This window comes from Corvus cornix, chromosome 11 (genome assembly GCF_000738735.6).
Source record: "Corvus cornix cornix isolate S_Up_H32 chromosome 11, ASM73873v5, whole genome shotgun sequence".
In the NCBI taxonomy this organism is placed as follows: Eukaryota; Metazoa; Chordata; class Aves; order Passeriformes; family Corvidae; genus Corvus; species Corvus cornix.
This window is the reverse complement of record NC_046341.1, coordinates 12,367,676-12,391,989: the sequence shown is the minus strand read 5'-3', so window position 1 is coordinate 12,391,989 and position 24,314 is coordinate 12,367,676. Positions and strand designations below refer to the sequence as shown.

Genomic DNA, 24,314 nt, shown 5'->3' with positions numbered 1-24,314 from the left:
AAATGCAGTGAGTGAGACTGTTAACACTGGGTTATCTGAGACACTGCACTCCCTTCTGGGTTACACAAACCAGCCTTAGAAACTCCCACGTCAATTTCTAATAAGGACTAGAGATTCTTACTCAGCACATTTTTCTTGAATATGAATGGAACCATTATTGCCTCAGACAATTTCTCTTTCCACCTCTTCTCCTCGTCTGTGATCAGTTGAGATGGAATCACTGTTGTGGTGGGAAGGACCTTTGGTGCCTGTGAGTATGGATGCTGTATTCTGCCAAGTGGGGGTTGTTGAATGGAGAAGATTAATTTGTTGCTCATTCCTTTCAAGGAAATGAGACTTCAGAAACTCTCCAGTATAACAAGCGGTTGCATGGGCCTTGTGCTAGATTTATATTATACACTAGTGGAAACAATATGCCCAATTTATTTAGAGCAATGAACCATGTCAAGTTTAATCTGGAAATTTCTATCCCTTTACAATCCAATAATTTGTTTCTGGTATTAGAAGCTTTTGTATAAACAGAACGTGAAAGATTCTCTGTTAAGAATGTCTGCCTTTCAGTTCCTTACCTGTGCAATGTGTTAGTATACCGTGATTCTCCAAGTTTCTCTCATCTCTGTAGTTTACAAAGACTGCATGTCTTGTATGTGCCATAACACAGGAACTCAATTTCAGTTGGTGCTTGTAGGCTACTGTTAATCACAAAGGCAAGCTATACTTGCCATGATGGAGTCAGTGTTTGTTGAGTGGTTTTGTGTTTAACTTCACCACAGTTTTCCAATCTCATTTTAGTAGGACATAATGCTGGTAAAGGGTAGGATTTTAATTTTAGAATTATAGGAGAAACTGCTTCAGACAGGATATGAAATGTCAGCAAGGTGAATAATTTCATTTTCTTTGTCTCATTCTATCTTTCCTTGCCTCTAATTATTTCTTGCTTTGTTGTGTAGCATTATCTTGTACAGCAAACATAATGTTCAATATCTAGTTTTCAAACTAGTCAGCAGCAATATTCTTTTTATTAGAGTATAAAACCTTTTAGGTAACTGTAATTTCAGTCTTTCAGCAGTTTCACATTATTACTTCCAATGAGTCCCATTTGTTATGAAGTAGATGAGTAGTGAAGACCAGATTTAGATACCAGCAGTGGTCCATCCTTTGTGTGCTGTCACCAGGGAAGAGCTGTTCTGTGGCATCCTTCCAGCTGGGTGGAAGATGACTGTTCCCACCCAGTGCTCAGGCAAATGCATGCAGGTTGTCAAAGCTTGCTCCTTGTCCCTTCTGCTCTCAGATCTCCAGGTTGTGCTTTCCATGCTGGGGACAGTGTTAAGCAGTTCCCCATTTCATTCAGATATTGAAAATCTTGCCATTCTCAGACAATACTACAAGCATGGTGTTAAAGCATCCTTTTTGTGTAACTTTATACTTTTTACTTGCATCATACTTTAATGATTGTGCTAGTACTAGCAAAATATTGTGGTATTTGATAAAGTGAAGCTGAAACATGATTTGAGATCTTTGATCGGTCACAGCTTGAATTCTGTGTAGCTTAGGTACAAGATGGCAACTGTTGTACCTCTTCTCTGCATATAAATGTTTTTGTTGGAAAATGTAATTAATATTCTAGAACACAGATTAATCTTTCCATCTAAAATAGTTGTTCTGCCTTTATTTTGCTGCCTCATGATCTTTACATATGTACTGGTATAACACATGTGCTGCATGATTATATGCTCATGTGTCATAAGATAACATCAAAATCACCAACAGCTTCAGAGACAGGGATCTGTAACCCGGAAAATGGTTGATTAGACTCAGCTCAGAGAGGACATGAATGGCAAATACCATGATCTACCAAATACCATGCATCAGTGAACTGTATTCTGCCTTCATAAATACATGGTAGGGATGAAACAGAAACATTTCTTAGATTTGCAAAAAAAGCATAGCAAGTTCATAGCTACAGTTCTGGTTTGGGCAGGGAACGTTAGAGCCTTTGCTCTCAGGAACTTTATTGGAGAATAAATCTGAGTTCTTTAGAAGACTCTCACTGAAAAGACAAAGTGGCAATAAGAGAAATAATTGAATTCTTTATTTTGTTTTACATAGCCAAGTTTATTACCTTTTTTTTCCTTCCCTCTCTTTTTTTCCCCCCCTCTTAGCTGTCTGAGCAGTACAGATAAAAAGAACTCTCTTTGCTGGATTTAACTTCTGTGTTGTTATGTAAAGCTTGATCAAATCCTTTCGTCTTAACAGACTTAACTGGCCAACAGCAAAAGGCTCGGGATTCTGGGATTAAGATTGTATTTGGTAAGAGGACTGGTGCATTAGTGCTTTCTTTTGAACTATACAAAGAACAAAGTAAACATCAAAAGCATTAAGCCATGAGAGCGGATTGTTGACTCAATGTTGCTGCATGACAAGAGGTTAGAACTCAGTAGCGGCAACTCTGTTTATTGAGTGCTATGCAGAGAGAAACGGTTTGACCAGCATTGTCTATTATATCCACCACCTGCCTTTGATTTTGCTGCTGGGCAAGTCACTAAATTGAAATTTTTGGATTTTCTCTTATGTGGTCAGTGATTTCCTTAGATAAGAGACACCAATGGAAACCTCAGTCTCATACTACTATTACTCTGTTTTCCCTCTTCCTCTTTCATTAATAACACAGCAATTGGGCATGCTGGATATAGGTTCTGTAGTGGATTTATTTGCATCTTGCATTCCAAGTGATTTCCCACTGCATTTCAGAACCTTCCACTTGCCAGACTTGGAGTACTTGTGCAATCTGCTGTGGCTGTGTAGGAATGTTTTGTGCTCAAACTTCCTTGTCCCCCAGTTTCTGCACAGGAAGGACGTGCTTCAAAACCCTTCACATGTAGGGTAAAAGAGCTCCCATTTTATCTTCCTTGTCCCTAGCTAGAATAATGGGTTGCCAGAACCAACCAATGACTAGGGGTGGCTCTGGAAGAAGTCACAAAACCTAGCACAGACACCAGGAGATATTTTCCATTTCATGTTGGTGAAGAAGCTAAAATGGCAGGCAGGAATTGAGTGCAGGATTGAACAGCAAGTCACTCTCCTGCCAGGAGACAAGCAGGTGGTTCAGAAAGATAGCTGCTATTTGTGTACTCAATAATAACATCCAAGTTCTCCCTCAACTCTTCTAGGCATAAGTAAGCTTCTAATGAATTGTTCGAGAGTCCTGCTCTTGTTTTTCTGAACCTTTTTCACCTCCTTTCCCTGGACTTTTTGGGATTTTTTTGCAGCTAAAGCTTGTAGACCAGGAGAGCTTTTTTGTCTTGACGACTCCACATCTTTCTGAAATGAAGTGGGGTTTCTCCATCTTGTCACTACTGCAACATTTAAAAACTTTTCAGAAAGTTCAGCTCAGGAAGGGACTCCTGATGCAGTCTTCTGATGCTGACTGATTATATAAAGGGGTGATTTCTTCCTTGTCCCAGGACAAGCTCTTTGGAGCCCTGTGGGATACAGCTGCTTTTTGGAGTTCACAGTGAAGTCCTGAGCTTCACCTTGATACCTAACCTATTGTCCCAATTATTTATGCAAAAATGTGATTTCTCATGTCACTGTTCTCTTGAAAAGTATGACCTAAGTATTTCTACTAATCAGAAATCTTGCATCTCTTGAGATCAGTCTAGTCCTGTGATGTCATGGTGATTCACTGTACCTGTCAGAGGAGCTGCCTCTTACACTGATAGCAATCTGTTCTCTGTTTCATTTGTCAGCCGAGGGTGATGTCTTGATTATTATTCTCTCAACAGAAGACTGGAGAAGATTCAAGCCTTCCTGGTGCCTTATCTGAACATGGTATCCAAAGTCCTGCTGAAAGCAGTGACAGAGCTTGGCCTGAATCAACAAGCCCAATTTTTTATATGTTTCCCAAGACAGATGTAACTAAATCCCTAGATGTAAGATGTTCCCTGTTCTGGTAGCAGAAAGGACAAATTATTCAGGTCGTCTTCTTGTCCATTAATATTAGAAAGCCCTCTAGCAGAGTTCAAAGCACATGTTGTTGCCGAAAAAAATCTAGCATATCTGTAAAAGAGCTACTTGTTGCACTTTTCACATATTTACAAGCCACTATGGAACTTTTAAACCTGCAATTAAGGCATTCTGTATTCAGCAAAGCAGAAAAGTAATTAACTATATTCTTAACATTGTTATATGTTTTTCAACTTTTTACTGGTGTGTGCAGTCTGTCCTTCACATCTTCATCCCCAGCATCCAGGAAAGCTGTGTTCAAGGGGGAGCTGAGGTGTGGTCAGCAGTGTTCCAGCATGAGGAGCTGTGTTGTTATTTTTGACTTTTATAAGAACTGATAAGCAAACAAGGAACCAATAGCGAAGAATGAACTGGTGGTTTAAGGCTGCTGGTCTTATGCCCAGCACTGACAGCCTGTCTGGACCACCCCAGCTGCATGTGCTTCTCCTTCCACACTGGTCCCAGACATCCCAGTGATGGGAGCACATTGGCTTCCAGGTGGATGCTTCTCTTTGCTGGGGCTGCAGCGGCAGGGGAGGCATGGGGGAGCGTCCTTCCCCACTGCACCCTGCAGCAGGGCTGCTCCTGTGTGAGATAACTCCCTTTCCTCTCTCTCTCCATTCAGGACAGATTCAACGAAGGCTTTAGTTCCTGGAGTTTTTCCTAAATTAGTAATTGGAAGAATATTTGTTGGGTTATCAGCTCAAAGGAAGGATGGTAAAATATGGTACTTCAGCCCAAATTGTTCATAAACTTGTCAGCAAAGGAAAACTTGAACAAGCATTTTAACTAGCTCTAGCTAACCTTCTACTCACCTGGGAGACACTTTTTACCATACTTTGTTAATCTCTTAAATCTAGTAGATTAATATATTGTTCTTGGCTGAGTTAAGTAATAAAAGGCAGTTATTTCAAATTGCATTTCTCTATCTAGTTAATGCTTTCAGTTATGATGGTTATTTATTTTCTAAAGCTTAAATAATTTTTTGTATTTTTATATACATGAAATTCCAGTGTATTTATAGAAAAGGCATAGATTGCATCTTGCACACAGGCAAATTTGCTCTATGTTGGCACCATTGTTATTACCTGTATAGTACTATTGATGCAGGCTTGGTGCTTTGCAGAGAATGATGGTCTCTTCTCTCTCAGGTTCTTAAACAAAATATCTGTTTATCCCTGACATTGCAAATAGAGTGTTAATAACTCTACCTTAGACATGCTCTTGTGATCAGCCTTCTGGGATGTTACATGGGATCTCTACATTTTAATGACTTGTTGCTAATCCTATGCACTTACCATAGATTTGCTATGCATGAGTATTGCTATGTGATCACCTCAGACTAGTGATCACTTGCTCACTGGCTGTATTTTTTTCAGCTCTCAAGAGGTTTCTGCTGTATCCTTTCCTACTACTCAATATGACATGAAACAACTCTGAAAAACGTCTTCAGGCACGGGGTGACCCACTGGCACCAGCCACCAGTATCTGACAAGCAGTGGGTCCCTGCTGAGGCTGGCAGCTGATAAGCTGGTTACTGTGGATTGGAAGGAGCAGTGAAGGACGTGGGGCTGTGGGGAGGAAGGAGCAGTAGAGAGTGCCAGGAGACAACTGCTTAGTTTGGCAGTTAGAATAAAAGTCACCAAAGAACATGAGACTGGTAGGATTAGCAGAAGTTTTCCTGTGGTTGTGCACAGATCCAGGAAATTATAAGAAGCAGGTAGGCTGCTTGCCATGAGTGGGAGGAAAATCTTACGGCATGAGGCACTTTAAAAAAAAAAATTAAAAAATATAAAATTGTACAAGTGTTTCTTAACATTAGCTGTTCCAGTTGAGGGGGGTTGGTATTTGGATCAGAAGCTTTTACTTCTAGAGCTGCTGTTTCAAGTGCAGCCAGGTTGGTAGTGATGAAAGACTGTTGCCATCCAACGGTTGCCCATGGCCTGTGTGTAATGAGTTAGTGGTCTCCAGGTGTTTCCAAATGAACCTTTACAGTGTGTCTAACAGCTCCCACCCATGCTGGCGAGCGGAGCACAGAAAGGCAGTGAAAAGTGGGCTGTTTGGACACCTCAGAAGGGTGAGTTTTCCTCCTCACACTGAGCTGCTGCTGTGTGGAGGGCATGTGCTCTCCTGCCCGCGTCCTGCGTGTTCCCTGCACAGTGTGTGTCACTCTCTTCACCTGACACCCCACCAGCTCCTACTGGTGCTGCTTAGCAGGCTGTGATAGATGATGTGTTTTGTCTATGTTTTGAGAGTGTTTTGGGTTCTAATCCTCTGCATTAGACTGGGAAGATCGTACCTGCTGTAAGTAGTAGTTTCACATTGATCTCTGTGTTCAGATCATTCTACACAGCTGGAAAGTTGTTATATTGAACACAAGCAAGTTGCATGTTGGTTCAGGAGCACCACAGCAAGGCTGAGACTGGAGCTTGGGATTTTCTGGAATCATGTCTATTGCTTAGAATATGACAGAGAGTTACAAAGTACAGTACACAAGAAAGCCTTCCAAACTTAAAAGTTGTCTATATTCTTAATGACGACCGAAGAAAGCCAAATGATAATAGGGAAATAAACAAGCACCTCAAAAAAAGCAAAGAGTTGGTCCTTAAAGAATATCTTAAATATGGAAAGCTTTAAAATAATATTATGTGCATGGTATTTATAATAATACTTGTTTTGCATGTTCTTTCCATCTACCTAAGACTGGCAACTTCTTTTTCCATGGAGAAGCTAATGCTCTTCCAGAGTGGTCATTTAAAAAATAATCAATTAACAATAAGAATATTCCTTTATTCTCAGCTCTGGGGTAGTCATGAACTAGTTTGCTAGGAGGCAAAAAGTCACCTCTTGAAAAATCTATGTCTACAGATCTCTCAAGCTGCTTCTCTCGTAGTATGTGAGAGCCAGACCATCAGGGTGCATGTGGGAAGCAGAAGAATCAAAGGCCAAAAGGGTGTAGCTCAGGGAGATCTCATCAAAGACAGGAGGGCTCTTGGATTTACCTTTATCATCCCAAAGGTGAGCGAGGCATCATGGTGAGTCTTGGGCAGCTGATTGTCAGCACCCAACGGGTCGCTCATATCAGTGAGTGAAGCTCGAGGTACCCTGTAGCAGGACTGAGACAGGGCTGAGAAATGGGTGCCAGGGATAAGAGGTTTGTGGTGTGTGCTTGTGGCTTGAAATGGCTGGGCCTCAGTTGTATGGGCTCACTGCTCATTTGGGCTGGGCTGGGTCACAGTCTCGCTGAGTGCAGAGCGAGGCAGGCTGTTCACAGCTCTGCTCCACCTGCCCACCCTGTGGGCACACCTGACAAACCCTGACCACCCCCCTGGGGGGCTGGGTCACCACTGCCCAGGGCTGTCCTGCTCTCCTGCCTTGGCACTGCTGGGTACGAGCTCAGGTGTGCCATGGCAAAGCGACGGACTTGGGTGTACCTGTGAGAGAGCTGATCCCGTGTCTATGGTCAGAGATAAAGCTGCATTACTGTACATGTGCAGCAGTACAATAATGTACTTGAACATCCACCATCAAGAACAAAGAATGAAATATGGGAACAAGTCAGGAGTTTGAAAACAATCTCTCTGGAAACATGATGAATACCAGTGGTTTCATTTATTCTGCTTAAACAAAGGTCCTTTTCTACTTTTAATTTCCCAGCAACGATTATTACCAGTTATTTTTCTTGTAGCTTTGACCACAGTTCATGGAGGTTTTATTAAACATGTTTTTGAAAAGTGAGTCAAAATGCCATTCTTCTCTGACTCTCTTGTGACTCTCTCTTTTCTTTTCTATTTTTTTTCCTATTTTTTTTTATCCGTGTGAAGCTAGTGCATATTTCCAGTCAAAGATTTTGGACTAGATAATACTCTCATGCTGGTGTTTGTAGAATTATTCCAGTTTTTTTCCTTTATAATTGAAAGAATTTTGGTCTGTGGTATTTCAGAAGACAACATATTGTTTCAGATCGCTCACCTTTACATGAAACACTACACTCATTTTTAGAAACCTTGAATACTCCATTTAACAGGCAATATGTCCTGCTGCAACTCCCAAATATTCCCAATGTTGCAAGTTTTCTTGTGTTTCACTGACCTGTGACAGCACCAGGCAACTGAGCTTGAGTGCAGCCTTTGCTGGGGTTTTGGTAGCTTTCTGCAAAAGGTTTTTGTTTAGATCCCATGTTCTGCTAAGGCCCTTCTCTCCTGCCCACAGGGATTTCAAATCTTGGAGTGTCTTACGTGTGGACACACATTATGGCAGGATTAAATGGTTCTTGCATTTCTGGGACTGCATTTAGGAGCTGTTGTTTTATATAGATGGCCTGCCTGGTAGATGCAAAGTTAGAAGCCTGAATCTTGGGCTGGGTAAGTTTAGCTACAACAACTCGCAGAACCTTGCAAACACTCGAGTGTGTCGATGCAGAGCTGTGGAGGCAATTTCCATGACAAGCATGTTGCTTTGCCAGTTGCTGTTCCAAATTCAAAGTGTGTATCAGTCAGGGTGCTTTTGTGTGTTTCAACTCCACTTCTGCTGCAGTAGCTACAGAAACCCAAAGTTTTACCTCACCAGGCAGAACAAGTGCCCTTTGTTACCTAGACAGATTACAGGTTTTTCTAAAGTCTGCTCTTCATAAAAGCCCAGCTTGAACAGTGGAAATTCTGACTTGCCTCAGATACTGAGGAGACTTTTATAGTTTCAAGTAGCTCCAGGGTTATATTTTAAAAGTTGAATTTCATCACATGTTTCAAGTTTGGTGGAAAAAAAAAAAAGGCATGATATTTTTAGCAGAAAAAAGTCCCCCCACACCTTTTTTCTTAACAGATGTTTCATCTCAATCATATCCAAACCTCAAAGCACAAGTAGCAGTCAACCTTATTCTCCTGTGGAGAAAGAGATAAAATGTCATTTGTTTGGAAGACAAGCTTTTTTTTGTAACCACAACTAGTCTGTGAGTAAAAGCAAATAATAAATGCAGCACTCTGGGATTGTGGAAATGAACCTGAAGCAACATTTCTGCTCTTGAAAGAGCTTGGAGTCCAGCTGCTCTTGTAAGATGGAAAGTCCCAACCCCCCAAAAAATACCGAAAACAAAGTAAAACTTCTAGCAATCAGTTTTTTCTTGCTTTATAAATCTGATCCAGCAATCCAGGTCCTTTCACCAATAAAATACGTCATCCAGAGTTCTCAACTTTGTACCAAAAAGGATTTAAAACTGTAAAGGTAACAGAAAGAGAAAAAAGGAATAGTAGTTGTAAACCAAAATATCCAGAAGTAAGAGAGCCACTACCCAAGGAAATTTCAGAGGGCTCTGGAGGAGGGGAGAGCATTTCTGTGCCTGGCAGCCAGGGCTGCGCTCAGGGCTCAGTGCTGGCACAGGAGTTGCCGAGGGAAGCCAAGGCAGCCCTGCACTCTGTGCATAAAAGATATTTTTAGGAGGGAGTTATAGTCCATCCTAAGGATGTAGAGGCATAAAGCTGAAGTGTGGTGCTGCAGACCCTTGTTTTGCTATTTCGAGGAGCCTTTAAAGAGAGCGGAGCCATGCAGGTGTGGCAGGACATTGTTGGCAAACTGGGGTTCGGACTAATCCACTCCCTGTGCTCCTGCAGGATGCCCTGGGAGCTGTCCTGTCCCAGGCACCTGTGCCCTGCAGGGACAGCTGCCCAGCCCCTCTAGCACATAGGTATTGCTGCCCAGATTTCAAAATGCTACATCTGAAGGTAAATTCACAATGACAGTGTCTAGGAGAATATTACAGGATCTTCCACCAAAGGGGTAGCTCAAAGTGGGAAGCTGAATCTTGAGTTGCTGTCTGGAGCAACAGGAAGGGCTGGCTCCTCCTGAAAGGGTGCTCCAAATCATGCTCCAAACCATCTCGTCTTCTGTGTTTGAGCAGTATGTGGGCTTCCATCTCTGGCTGAGGTCTTTAGGCTGTGCTAATTAACAATGGTGAGCAGATACATGCCTTTGCTCTGTGGGAATTGTTTCTCTGATGAGATCCTGTGTATTCTCCAGATTTCAGGTGGTTGGGTCAAGCCCTGGTGAAATTTATTTCTCTGCATGTTTAGCAGTATGTGATGCATCACCTCAGTACCATTCCTCACCCATGCATTAATATGAAAAGGGAAAGGGATATGCACATGTATATGCTGGACTAATATTAATCACAATAATGCTTTTCTCTTGTTTTGTGGATCAGCCTCTATTCACCCCTCCCTCTCAGAATAATACGTAGGGCTGTGAGGATGGGAATACTGAACCTACTACTGAATATTTACTAAAGTGTTGTCAGATGTGTAACTAATTCATCACAGCCAAAATAATGTTACAGTATGGGTCGACAACGTTGCTCTCTATAAAAGTTTAGCTCTGAGAGGGTCAGAGTGACATTCATCCTCATGGGAAGCAATTCTGATTAATTTAATATTACAGGTCAGATACCTTTAGAGGCCCCATTATCACAGCAAAGGTGGTAGAAACACGATTTTCTTACTGAACTTCTAAGTTAGATGGGAGCAAGTTAATATCAAAGCCTACATTATTAATAACATCACCTACTCAGTCTTTGAATAAAGGGTTATGCAGGGGCTTCTTTTTCTTCCCCTGTGAATCTCAGGGGGAAAAAATCCAAAGAGACAAAGACAAAGAAAATTTAAGATAGAAAATCCTATGAGAACATGCATGTCTGCAACTTACACTGAGAATGAATTTTTAAAAAGCAAAATTGTTACCAGTTACTAACCAAAATCAGTGTAGGACCATCTTTAGAGGAGAGAGGTCTTTTTTCTTTTGTTTTAAGCTGCAAGTGATCAGTTGATGTCCCTATCTGTCCCTGTTCAGTAACAGAATTCAACACTTCACAGGCCCATTCAGAGCCCCAGGGACATATAATACTGTAAGAAAGTGGTGAGGGGTCCATATGACAGTGACAGTTTTCACTTAAGGAACACTTACCTATGTTAAATGGTGCAACAGATTGCATTCTGTTCATGAGGGTTTTGATATGGCCACTGATCAAACAAAAATCTTGCTTCTACAGGTATCATCCTGAACTATTCTGACCAAAACTTACGGAGATTCTTCCCTGTTTTCGTGTTCTCTTCTTTTTTTTTTTTTTTTTTTTTTTCTTTTTTTTTTTTTTTTTTTTTTTTTTTTTTTTTTTTTTTTTTTTTTTTTAAGGTTGGGGTGGGGAATGAGAAATGATCTTCTTTGATCTCCAATGAGGAAGGAAAAAAAAAAGACCGTTCTGTTCAGGCTTTTGGCTAACACAACAAACAGTGTTTAAAATTTAACTTTGCTTAATTAATTAGTAATTCTGTTTAGTGCTGTCTGATCTTCATCCAAAAGGTATTTTGAAGCTTGAGAACTGAACATCAAAGTGTATTGGGTGAAGATGGTCAAGTAAGGCATTTAATCTGGCAGTTTCTGTTGATGAAATACAGCCAGTTGGGGAGCTAATTGGAAAAGGGAATCATAATCTGGCAAAATTCAGCAAACTCCCTCCCTTTAGCAAACTCACTCCAGAGAGAGTGTGAGAAATCTAGGTTTAGTGTTTAAGCATGTATGAGTTACACCCTAGCTAGCAGAGAGGGACCATTTGTCTTTTCTATCTGCATCTTTACTACACAACTTTTTTGCAAGGAAATAGTAAAAAATCCACCCCACTCTCCCCAACATAACAGCCAAAAAAATCCCCAAACCACCAAACCAAAAAAGCCAGACCTAGATAGAAACCTGTGGTTCTGCATCAAAGCTTGGAAGTATTTCTACTTAGAAATGTCAAATTATTGGGATTGGCGAAAGGAATTGAACCTTTAAGGGAGGTGGTGTTGCACAGACCTGTGAGTTTGACTAAACTTTATTCAGGAGAGAAATTGTTTTCTGAGCGAATTTCAGTTTAGCTGTTCCTCAATGTCTTAGTGGTGTCTTATCAGTTAGAACCATGCCTGAATATTTAAAACATATTTTGGTCTTCTATTTTTGTTGGGTTTTGTATTTCTTTGGGTTGTTTTTTTTTTTCTTTTTTTGCAAGCTCTCACAAGGTCTGAGTCACTGTCCCTCTGCTCTGTCTCCTCCTGGTCAGGTGCTGGCAGTAGGTCTTGTAACACTGTGACTCTTTTTTTCCCTATGGTGTGCAAATGAACCCTTAATTTGTGTTGTGACTGTCAACAAGAAACCATGAAAGAGAAAACATGAGTTCTCTCCATATTTTCAGGTTGAAATACCCATCCCAGATTGGTAGGAGGCACTACTAGTACAGCTTCCTCTAAATTGGTTTTGACTTGTCCCGCTGGATGTAAAATGGACAATTAATTTCCCTACAGTAAGTTTCAGAGAAGGCAGCTTGATCTTTGTTGTTTTGAAGGGTGTGTCTAATTCATCAGCTTCAGCTTTCAGACAGGGAAAGCTGAATACATGCTTTTGGCACTGACCCAGGACAAGCCTGTTTTTCTATGTGCTTGTTCTGGTGGCTGTGGAACAGGAATGTTCCTCCCTGATCCCCTTCTCCCTATGTTCATTTGCCACTGGAGAAGAGAGCAAAGTTATCTCCATCAGGGATATATTTCAATCAGATCTGTGGAATAAAATAAAATGTGCTTAATGGGAGTGATGTTTCTTAAACCATGGCCTCCAGGAGAACTTAGAAGTGAAATCTGAATGTGAAAGTAATTGTTAATTAAAGGACGACTTCTTAATTTAGACTTTCAAACATGGTTGTTATTGTTCTAGTTGTTGCGCAGTCAGTGAGAAATGTCAGTTATGTTTGTCAAACCTGATTTGCAATGAAAAAAATGTTGGCAGAACCAGATAACTTAGACATCAGAGACCTCAGCTAAAACAATGAAATTAATTCTCTTTCTATCCCTTTGGTTCTCATAGTCTCCTAAGTTCTGCTGCATCTGCTAGATCTGTAAATTGGAAGGGAAACCCTTATCCTTTTATGTCCATAGGAATTTTACTACTGAGCTTGGCCTGCTCTTTGACACTCAATTCCACCAGTCAAATATTGCTGCTGGAGTTCAATTTGACCTGTTACAGAAGTGCTTATGACTTCACCTCCTTGTCTTAATAGATGATTTTTAAATTTTGCTTTTATCCTACTCCCCCACAAGTCTCAGGTTCTAGTGTGTGATTTGTTGTTCCTTTCCCCACGTACAGATAATTCTGTCCCTTTGCTTCTGGTAGTAGTTTTAAAGAATTGCTGTGGAATCCAGTCCACCCAACATGAGAGGAAGGCTAATAATATTTCACTTCAAAGGTTTGGTTTCATGTGTGGCAGGTGCTGACTTTCATAGGTGGCATTTTTGTCAATTCTCCAGTTTTACCTTTACTCTGGTTTCTCTCAGTAATGACCCTGACATTAAGATAGGGTTAACATATCGCTGGTAATGTCCAGTCATAATTCACCACTGTGGAATTGCACAGCTTCTCCTGTAGTTCTGCTTTTTGAATTAAGGTGATGCAACAATCACATAGCTTTTGGAATGGCTGTCCTTCCAAAGAGGTTCTGAAGTTGTTTGTCTGTTTAGCCTGAGTTCTCCTAACTGCTATGCAAAATTTGGAGTTGGTAGCCCGGACTTGGACCTTCATCAGAGTTGCACCCTTTGATTCTGAGCTCAAGGTCCTGTTAATCCATCTGACTAAAATGCGAAGTACAGTTGAAAACTGGAGTGAAGCTGTCCTTGCTTTGAGACGGCAGATCATTTGACAAAGAGCATGGTCCTTTGCTGGAATGAACCTTTGAGAAATGTGGAATAACACGCCACCTGAGTAAGGGTGAATGTTTAAATAGTCACTTTTCCACCTGAGTGCAGCTCTATTTTGGTGTTTTCTTTTTTCTCCCTTATTGTCAGATGTACGATGGAGTCAAGAGAAAAATTTTTTTTTCTGCCTGAAGCTTAGTATTCTAACCTCATTCAATACACAGCGCAGCAATCAGTTTACCTCATTTCTGGGATATTTTGGTGAGTCCTAAGGAGCATTTTGAATTATTACCCCCTTTCCTTAGGAATGAAAAAAAAAACTGAAAAAAAGACTTAATTCTTCTGGGATGAGTCTTAATATCTTTAAACTGGTGTTCATTCTCTTGCTCTTTTCCTCCCCCTCTTCAATTATAAGCAATTGGGTGGTAGTAATTAACAACTGTAGGGAGAAACATCTGCTAGTACACTTAAGCCAGTCAGTTTGTTTTTTGTGAAAGAATGGTATTTCACAATTTTTCCAAGTTAATATTTTTCCTTTATTGTCTTTCCAATTTCAAATATTGTCCAGACGCATTTTTATAGTGTCTTAAGGTTATAGAAGTGAATACAAGACCATTAATAATGAACAAGAAAAGAACATAATAAAGAAAACATATGCAATATTTCAACTCATGAAACATTCTGTTAGGGAACATTGTTTTTGAGAGCATATGGTTATTCCCATGAGAAGCAATACATATACTTTTTTTCCCTTCAGTTGCGGATTCCCACAACAAGGGTATATTTCTCTGTGTATTTTTCTGTGTAGCATGTTCTTTTTGTCAGGACTTGTTGTCTGAGCAGGGAGGTAAGTGTTTTTGTGTGTAGACCTATTTCTGATGGCCTAGACTTTGGAAACTCAAGTCTATTAATTCTCCACACTCCTTTGAGATAACTATCTTGTCTAGTCTAGTTTAATATCATTGGCAGAGCTGAAAGGAAGTTCACATTGTGAATGTATCTGAACCTTGGCATGTGGCTCACTGGTGGGTCTCTGTTTACAGGCTGCCAGTTTTAACTGTCCAAAGCAGACATTCTCATTTTATTTATAAGTAGGCTCTGCATGTGTTTGTATCCCTCATGAAACTGAGCACGTCAATAGTCAAAACTAAGTATAGCAGCAAGATACCTAACACTTCTCCTTCTCTTAGACAAAACAGTATGTATTTTTAAATGTTCAATGAGTTTGGATAAGACACATGGGAATACATGCACAGACACATTATTTGATCTCTTGTAAATACTATTTTAGTATCTCCATATTGCCCTTTAAAGTTTCCTCAGTTAGATTTCATTTTTCTTTGCTGAACAAAGCTTGACATCAGGATGAGATCACCAGATTTTCCCATTTCATTTGAGCTCCAAAATGAGTAACTGATTTCAAAGGATAATTCCCTGGAGCAGCAAGGCCAGTAAGTTCTTCAGATCAAAGGTCAGTGAAGCTCAAAGAGGATAATTTCTGGCATACAGCATTTAAACCCTCCCAAGGAGTGTACTGCAAGATGTATCCCCTCCTTCCCCAATAGTTGAACCCTTGTTTTTTGAGAAGACTAATTTGTCAGTGCACATTTTTTCCTCTGTTACATGAATTATACATTAAAGTGAAAGCTCCTATCTGAACACACAAACTGTACATCCAGAAAGGTTGTTAACCGTGCCAGGGGAAGGGCTGCTCCTGAAAGCAGAAGGTAACTCTGTGCTGTTCCTCTCTGAAGTGCCTGGTGTGGACTGGGGAACTCTGGTGCTCTATGCACATGCCAGTGGCTTTTAGCACAGTGCAGGAGCATGGTGGGGGAAAGGAGGAAGTGCTCTCTAAGACACTTTGTTTTGATAGAAAACCCAACAAAGAGCACTGTGGCAGGGAATAATCATCTTGTGCAGGATCTGCCTCACAGTGCTATGCCTAATGCAGTCTGCCATGCCATTGTCATTTGGGATGCTGACCCTCAACAGATAAAAGACCACTGTAGAAGTCTTTTGGCCATCATGTACTTTTAAACATTTAAAAGAATGTGTGATAACAGGAGTGAATTTTTTTTTTTTCCAAATAGCGGTTCACTGTCCCAGTGAAGCTAGTGGTCATACCAGCCCACCTTTCATTTATTTCGCATTCCCTAGAGCAAGATTGTGAGGGATTGCAAAAGCCTCTTTTACAGAAGTTTCTGTCAGGTAATAACTGTGAATGTGAAGAACCAATCACTGGTAGAGATGAGGCACTGAAAATCTAGGGGTGTGCCTGAAGAACCACTATCAGTGTAACTTGTTATGAAGGCCCAGGTTACCTTTTCATTTCTTGTTGATGTTAGAATGAAACAACAAAGCTGGACTAAAGTAGACAAACAAATGTTGTCTTTTGTTGTATGGGAATCTTTTTGTGGCCTTAGCTTTGAACTTCCAGTAATGCTGAGTTGTATTTATGGGCAAAGTGAGTATAAAGCAAATGGCACTTTGTCAGATATACTTCAAAGTATATATTGGAAATAATACTTATTTTAATACCTGTCTTATGTATGATAAACACTCTACAAAAACCTCCTAAGAAACAGTCCCTGCTTTCCAATAACAACAGGTTAATAGAATCAGGGAAGAAACTGCTGTGAAGCACCTTTGTCTTCCTTTGTCTGACCTTCCTACTTAGCTTATGTTTGGTCTAAGGAATGTTAACATGACTTGGAGTAGAAATCAAAGTATATCAACATGTCAGTATGTGTATAATAAACACCATTGTGTTGGTATAATGCAGATTACACATGTGTTTGTGTTGGGAAGCTGGTATTAGTATAACATCAAAACCACCAGTCCAATCAAAGTCAGGAAATTCCCAAGGTCAGGATTTCTACTCCATTCCCCTTCTTTACTGCATATCCATCTTGTATAGCATACCACAGTTTTGAAAACAAACAAACAAAAGTAATACAATAATTTTAAATTTAAACAAATAAATGAGATTATGATATGTATTTCAGTGTGACAATGTGAGTGTTGTGACAGAATTCTGGAATTTCTGGGAGTATGAAGCTATGGTAATGGGAATTGTGGGAGTTTTTTGTGTGGGGTTTTGTTGTTGTTGTTGGGTTAGTTTTTTGAAGCTTATTTTTCTAGTTTAAATATGAAAGAAAGTCCTGGAAAATGGCTAATAGAGTATCTTAATTTCTAGCATGGTAGTGACTTGCTTTCCTAGAAGAATGGTTGGGAGGCAGCTCAGCAGTGTGGAACACCAGGAGAGGCACTAAACCCAGTTTAAAACAGGTCACCCTGAACTGGAGGGGATCATGTCACCTTTTTTGTAAGGAATGCAACTTGATTGAACTGGCACTTAATGAGATGCTACTTACAAAGGCATCCCCAAGAAACAGTTCCTAAATAGCATTAGGATAAAGGCTTTGGGTAAATGCAAATGCTGCAGTGCAAGAGAAGAAAATGCTGGCTTTAGGACCCCGTGTTCTTGCAATACTTGATTTTGGGGAGTTGGAAGGATTGTTGCTATATGTAATGGCGTATGGGCATAATGTTGGCTGAGGTGGGTGGATGTGTAAAAAATCATGTCTGAAAGTCTCAGAGTAGGGTTAAAAAGTCTGTGTATATTTTCATAATGCTAATGAAGATAGAATTAGTTTTCTTCAGATATAGGGTTTCATCATGTGCAAGGCTGAATGCCCCTGCAGAAGCCAAAGGAACAGCTATAAGTTCTAGGCATTTGTCTTTTAATCCACATGAGAAGCATGTATCTTTCTGTTACATATATGATATATGTTATGTTGTGATAGATATTAATATTGATGCTCTTTATGAGTGCTCTTGATTTATGCAAGTGCCTGATGTTTTAACTTGAAACTTGAGTAAAATATGCTATTTCATGCATTGAAAAAAGGCAACTAATCTTTTTGGCAGGTAGTGTTACCTTCTTGGAAGGTACTAAGCTTTGCGTGTGTTTGAAGAGTGAAACTGGAACAGAACGAGGACTTTATTTCAACTTCATTACTTCACTCACTGCTGGTGAATGTGATAGGTTTTTGCAATATGTCAGAAACTTTCAATATTTTGCAAATCATTCAACTTATTTGCAGTAACATTTCTGCTGTTTTATATTCTCCTAATACTGTGTTTGAACTTCCTGTGACTCTAGTGATGTTTGTAGGAGAGGCTGTGTACCAAAAGCCGTTGGTAGATTGTCTGCTGAAATTATCCCAGATGTGTAGTGAACACAAAAGCAAATCAAGTATAATGATCCTCTCATACAAGTTTGCTGATATCAATTTCACCCTAAATATAAAGACAGGTTTGCAAATATGAGACTGCTTTGACATTTCCTTATAAGCATTTTTTCTTAAATATGCTTTTCGTAGTGGCTTTGCCTCCAGAGAAGACAGATGGAGTTTGCAGTGGAGATGAAAAGAAAGCAGAAAAAGAAAGTGACACACGCACGAGTTCCAAGAAGCAGCTGAAATTTGAAGTAAGTCCTTTGCATTTTAAAGTTTCACTGTACTGACATAATTATGGTAGAAAAATAACCTGTGGACCAAATAGTGTCATCTGATGCATGTTTATTGCTCCCAATGTTTGTAATGGGTATGGGAGGCAACAGAACTGGCACAAATCAGTGCCTTACTATTGGTGCTCCTTAGGAGGTGATTTATGACATTTATTTCCAGGTTTGGAGAGAATCAAATGGTGATTATTTCTCTGCAGGGTCTGAAATGTATAGTAAGAAGCTTTCAGTTTAACCCTTTATATGTTATGCCAGCTACCATATTATCAAATCTTTAGATTGAGTTTCATGGACTATTGCACTTGGGTAAATCTACGTGATGTAAAGGATGCTTGTAAAAGCTTCTGAAATGATTGGTCTTCTGTGCCCAGGTCTCCAAAGTGAAATAATCCTGACCTGCTACACAGGAAATCCATCTGATCACATGGAAGGAGGAGAAGGAGGGTGATGAGTCCTATGGTCTATTTTGTTGTAGACTTACAAACATCATATAACTGCCAGACATCATGTGTAGTTGGGAGATTTTGTTTCTGTAGGGAGTCTTTTCATAAATATGAGTATGGAAGCATGCAGTCATCCAGCTAGTGGGTTGTCTGTCTTGGTGAGGAGGAAGATATTCTGGTACCAGCAAGAAACAGCACAAATATTCATCTCTGCACTTCAGCAGGTATGGCAAACTTCTGCCTTTCAGTGCTGTCAGGCTCCCTAAGTAATGAGCTTTGTGTTTCTTCAATTGCTGTTTAAAAGACACCTTGCAGCATGGCTCAAGTGTTCTTTTCCTTCTCAGCCTTCTCAATCCGGTACAATTTATTCAATTTATTTTTTATTGTTTTAAAGCAGATTAGGGGGAGGTAGGTTTCCCATGGGTAGTCCAGGTATTGCTTGTGTGCCTTCTGGGGGGAGGTGAATGTTCCTTTTTTTTTTTTTTATTGCACAGCTATAACTCTTTTTCTAGGCACATTTTACATTCTACCTTGAGTAGCAGACATTTGCAGACAGGAAAGGCATGATAAATTGCAATTAACAGTGCCTTGACATTTGAATGTTGGAGGACACCTGTCAACATGGTTGGTGCCAGAGTAGCTGGAGCTCCACTGTACCAGCAAAGTCTGTGTTTGTTCCCAAGTAGTTCTTGGCATGCCATAAAGGTTAGCACTTGGTTCTAGGCACTGTGACTAATGCAGGGAAGGTTTCCACGGCTCTTAACTAAGCAGAGCACATCCTCACATAAAGATGTTATGGTAGGCAGTGTGGGACAGGGAAGTATTAATATGTGGCAAGAAACCAAGTATTGAATTTTTTTTCCCTTGTTCTACAAATGGAAGTTTTCCAGCAATGTAAGCTGGGAGCTAAGAGACTGGTAAATGCTTCAAAGGTATAAAAGAATCAGAAACGCGTGTGTTGCGACAAGAGGTCTAAATCTGAGGTGAAAGTGATTTGGCTTTTAAAGGTGCCGGGAATGTTTATGTAATACGAAACTGTGTTTCCACAGTGGAGTGTGGGGCACTTGGCAGCTCTCAGCCGGGCTTGTTACAACTGAGAGGAAGGCTGCCTTTGAACTCGGCAGGGGACGGGGTACCCGTAACTGCTGTAGGGAATTGGTTTCAAGTCAGAAGATCAACCAGGTATTTTGAGGTCTATCATGCTGGAGCTATTTGGAGCTGTTTATTTTACTTGCATACAGTGCCTTTCATTTTAATTGCACTGTAAGTTCTCTGTTTTGCCTTTTTGTGGCTCTGGATAATTCTGATTGCACAGACCTTGAGAGACAGCAAATGATTTGCACCCAGGTGTCAGTCGAAGTGCATCCTTTGTTCTTGATTTTGGTTTGGGGATTTATTTCCCCTTAAACAAATTGATTCTTTCAGGCTTTCCATAGATCACACTCTCACTAATAGAAACATAGTTAAAACAAGAAGCAGGCAATCCAGGTTGTCCACCAGGTTGTTCTTGCCAGTTCCAAGGCAGGCTCCATTTCAGGAGCTTCAGTGGCTTGACGTTGTACTGCACTAACTCTGACAACCTTTGCCTGTCAAATATCTGTGTCGAGGATAGGTCTCTCTGGTGGGGATTTGTGTCCATACCACATTAATCCTTACTCCTGGCCCTGTGGTGTGCCACCTCATTTTGCAAGTCTGCTTCTGTTGTCTTCCTCTTCCTGAGTTAAGCATAGTTTTCCTTCTCACTTTTTAGTGGGGTATTTTACTACATTTCAAGAGCTTCAGGGAGTAGTTTTCTTGTACCTTTTCCTGTTTTCTACAATGCAGTAGAAAGCATGTTGTGAATTCCCTGAGGTGTATCCCAGAGAGTTAGGAGTGTTATATGACTGTGATGGGACCTCTTTGTTGTGGTGGACAGAGGCCTCTCCGGGACATATCCTGAAAGTTTCCTCCCACAGGGGAGGGACGAAGGAAGAAAGCAAGCAGCCTCCTTCTACAGAGAGTCTCCTCTGCAAACAGGCCTTTTGCTTTAGGTAATCAGCTGCTCTTTGCATGTTTCTTAGGAATTGCAATGTGATGTGTCTGTAGAGGAAGATAACAGGCAAGAATGGACCTTCACACTGTATGACTTTGATAACAACGGAAGAGTCACACGTGAGGTAAGCAAAGTACAGCTGCCCCTTTATGTGCAGCGCTTGCTAACAAGAGAAGTGTTTTATAACAGGAACATTTTTTCTACTATGAAGTAGAGGTGTCCTGCCAACTTAAATAGCAGTTTCCATGGACCCTTCTCTCCTATAAACAATCCCACCAGTAGTTCACTGTTTTCAGATGTACTGTACCATTTTTTAAGCTGGTTGTTGTTTAATACCTGAGATTAGCCTTTAAAAAATAGTACTGGCATTTGAGGAGGAAAAATATCTGAAACAACTGAACAGCTAAACACATTGTCAAAATAAACCCCTGCAAATGTATATTGTTCTGGCTTCTCTGCTGCTTTTCAGAGTTAAGCTAACTAAATAGCAAGGTTGCTTGCTGACGTTCTTTCCAATAGTACTAACTATACTTTTCTATTGTTTTCATGAATATTGGGCTGATCTCTGCCTTTTCCCTCCAAGTATAAATAACACTGATGATGATCTCTGGAGGACCATAAAGAATGGCTGTTAAATCATACCTGTGTGTATTTTTTATCATCAGGATGTCTTCAAGTCACATTTCATGTGCAAATGAGAAGCCAAATAAGAGGATGTATAGATTAGGATATAGTCTTTTTTGAGAACTATTTCTGCCTGAATTGAATAACACTTCTTCTAGAAGAATGTCTTTTACTTGGGATTTACTGCCGTGTGCTGTCATTGATTTTTGTGATGTGTGTTTACTGGCTCCCATGCCTTTAGATAATCAACTGAAAATCAAAGGCTTTTTCTCACTTAGATCTAATGCTGGTGCCTGTGACAATTGCTAAAAACTGACTGAAAGCAATAGGGCAAATACTGAAAGTGTAGTGGCCTTAGACACCAACTGAGGGCAGATTTTTTTCCTGTAAGCCTGAAGCAAATTTCTTTTGACATTGCCAAATGTGGTGGTTGTTCAGGGTTTTTAACATGTATTTGAACATCATTACAAGGTTATTTTTATTGTCGCTACTCTGATAGTGCGTTGAATAGTGAAGTGAAATCTGTGCCACTCATGCACGAGAACAAGCAGATGAAAAGTTGCTGGCCAAGTCCAGAGTTTCAAATAGGGATAAGATAGAGGGAGGGAGGGCAAGAAAAGGAGGGGTGAGGTGAGGAAGTAGTGTTGTATTTGTTAATGTTTGTGGAATAGAGACTAGAAGAATGAAATAACTTGCTTGAAGTCTCACAAGAACCTAGTGGCAGATTGAACCCAGGTCTTTCAAGACCCAAGGCTAAGTCTTCATTACAAGATTATCATGACTCTCAAAAATAGGGGAAAAACACGCTAACCCCAAACCCACACACATGGGTGTCTTTTACATTCAGGCATGGAATTCCCATTAATGTCAGTGGGAGTTCCATGTGCTGAACATAATGAGAATATGCTTTCAAGTGTGTATACAATAATTATTTGTGATTATGTGGTACACCAAAGAGCTTAATTTGACTGTACTTTGAGAATATGTTACAGCCAAATTCTATCTCTCCCTGCTACAAGAGCAGACTACAGCTTAACTGAAACCAAATCTGTGCAGGGATTGAATATTATACTACTCTGAGGTCTGGAGGTTGCTACATTCAGGCTTGAACCTGTGCCAAAAACAATTCTTTCAACCAAGGGACCAAATAGTTTGATAATTTTCAGCTCTTTACATGTGACCAAAGATAGAAACAAGCAGTATGCATCATTGCAAATCTTCCCATTTATGTCACACACTTCTTCTGCAAACTGTTCCAGGACCATTTGTATAAGCCATCTTCTTGGTTATCTTCTGTTGAATCCAGGTGCAATTTATGATGGTTTTTTTGAGCAAGAATGACTATCAATAGCAGCTCATAGATAATCCTGGCCACAAAAGAGGAATTTTAGTCTCTTAATATGACATAGAAATTCTTGTTCTCCTGGCCCCTGGGAGCTGGGTAGACAAAGTGTGCCTGATACTGTCCTTTGCTAAGCAACTCTGCTCCTGTTCCAGCAAATGACTTAACGAGGGGGAACATTAAACATTTGAATAGTTTCAATTAAAATGAATAAGAGACATGTTTTCAGTTAAAAGTATGTGAAGTACATTGCTGGATCAGGGACAGAATGGGCAGTCTGAGGAAGAGGCTGATCTGTACCAGTGCCCTTTAGTGAGCTGATGAAAATGCATTCAGAAACAGTCAGCTTTTCTTAACAAAGGTCCAGCATTCTGGTGAGAAAAGCTTAATATGAACCTTTTCTCCTTCTTGGAAAATTTCCCTTTAATGTCTCCTGGATTTATAGCTGGATTTAACAGAGAGATGAAATTTTTTAAGTTAAGTTTTTTTACCTGTAGACCTGGAGGTGCCTTACAAAAAGAAGTCAGTAGTATTATTCTTGCTTTTCACCACGTTGTAAAAGTGAGACACCGGAAAAGAAGTGGCATGCCCACCCACATCCATTTCATTTGATTCAAAATCATTGTGTTTAAAACATTATACCTCATGTCCAGAGAGTTTCCACAGGAATCCACGGTGTTAAATTAAGTTTGTAAGACACACAGGTGGGGAGCAATTTTACTAATGGACTGAATGGGTTTTTTTCATTCAAATGTTTAAAAATTGTAAATAAGCTGTGTATTTAGTTGATACAACTTCCCTTGGGTTTTACAGAATGACAGATCATCGCAAAAGCATTCAAATTCCATCTTAGTGAAATTTCTTCTGGATCTTAACAACATCTTCAGAACTTAATGCTGCTTTGATTTCCTCCTAGAATCTGTATGACTTATTCTGTAGTCCTTATAATTAGAAATTCATATCTAGTCAGGATTCTTGAAGAGATACACCCATTATGAGAGCATAAATATTGGGATGGCAAATTATAAATTAGCATTACTGCATGTTACTAAACTTCTGCTTTTTCTGTCATAAGGATGTCTGGTTTTCCGTCCTTTTTGGTTTAGTGAGAGATAACTTCTCCTGTTCTAATGTGTGTATTACAAAACTTGGCTAATAATGTTTCCCTTCATTCCATAAGCCATAAGAGGACAATTCATTATGTACAGCAGGCCTTTTTAGAACTGACAGCTGCGCTGTAATTATCTTCACACGAATATTTGTAATTGGACTTGAAACTTGGATAATTGAACTAATGTGTTTTGATCCATGAGGTTTTATATTGATCTCTCTGAATGTAATTATACTTCATAAACACAAGCTTGGTTTTTGGTTTTTTTTTTATCATTGCTTCCTTGTAAAATTGAGTTTCTTTGCTGAGTGGCTGCACAGGAATAAGCACACAAGAAAGTTCCTTGTCAGGACAAAAAAAAAAAAAAGGGGACTTTCTTCTAGAGTAGCTTTTGAGCAGATAGCAAGTGAAGCTCCTTTCACGTTCCAAATAAGAATGATTCAAAAATGTATGTGATCAAACAGAGCTGATGTTGCAATAAAAACATCCTGCTGTATGTAGAAATCAGACTACAAACAAAGTACAAAT

General features: G+C 39.9%; 1 protein-coding gene across 2 annotated transcripts in view; it reads left to right on the top strand.

The window, feature by feature from the left end:
- The window catches only part of NKD1 (NKD inhibitor of WNT signaling pathway 1), a 111,813-nt gene that overhangs the window by 69,884 nt on the left and 17,615 nt on the right, over nucleotides 1-24,314 (top strand). For both annotated transcript variants that reach the window (XM_039558379.1, XM_039558378.1), the window contains exons 5-6: nucleotides 18,092-18,198; nucleotides 20,738-20,833. In XM_039558379.1, coding sequence (XP_039414313.1) covers nucleotides 18,092-18,198; nucleotides 20,738-20,833 — 203 coding nt within the window. The remainder of the gene's footprint in view (nucleotides 1-18,091; nucleotides 18,199-20,737; nucleotides 20,834-24,314) is intronic.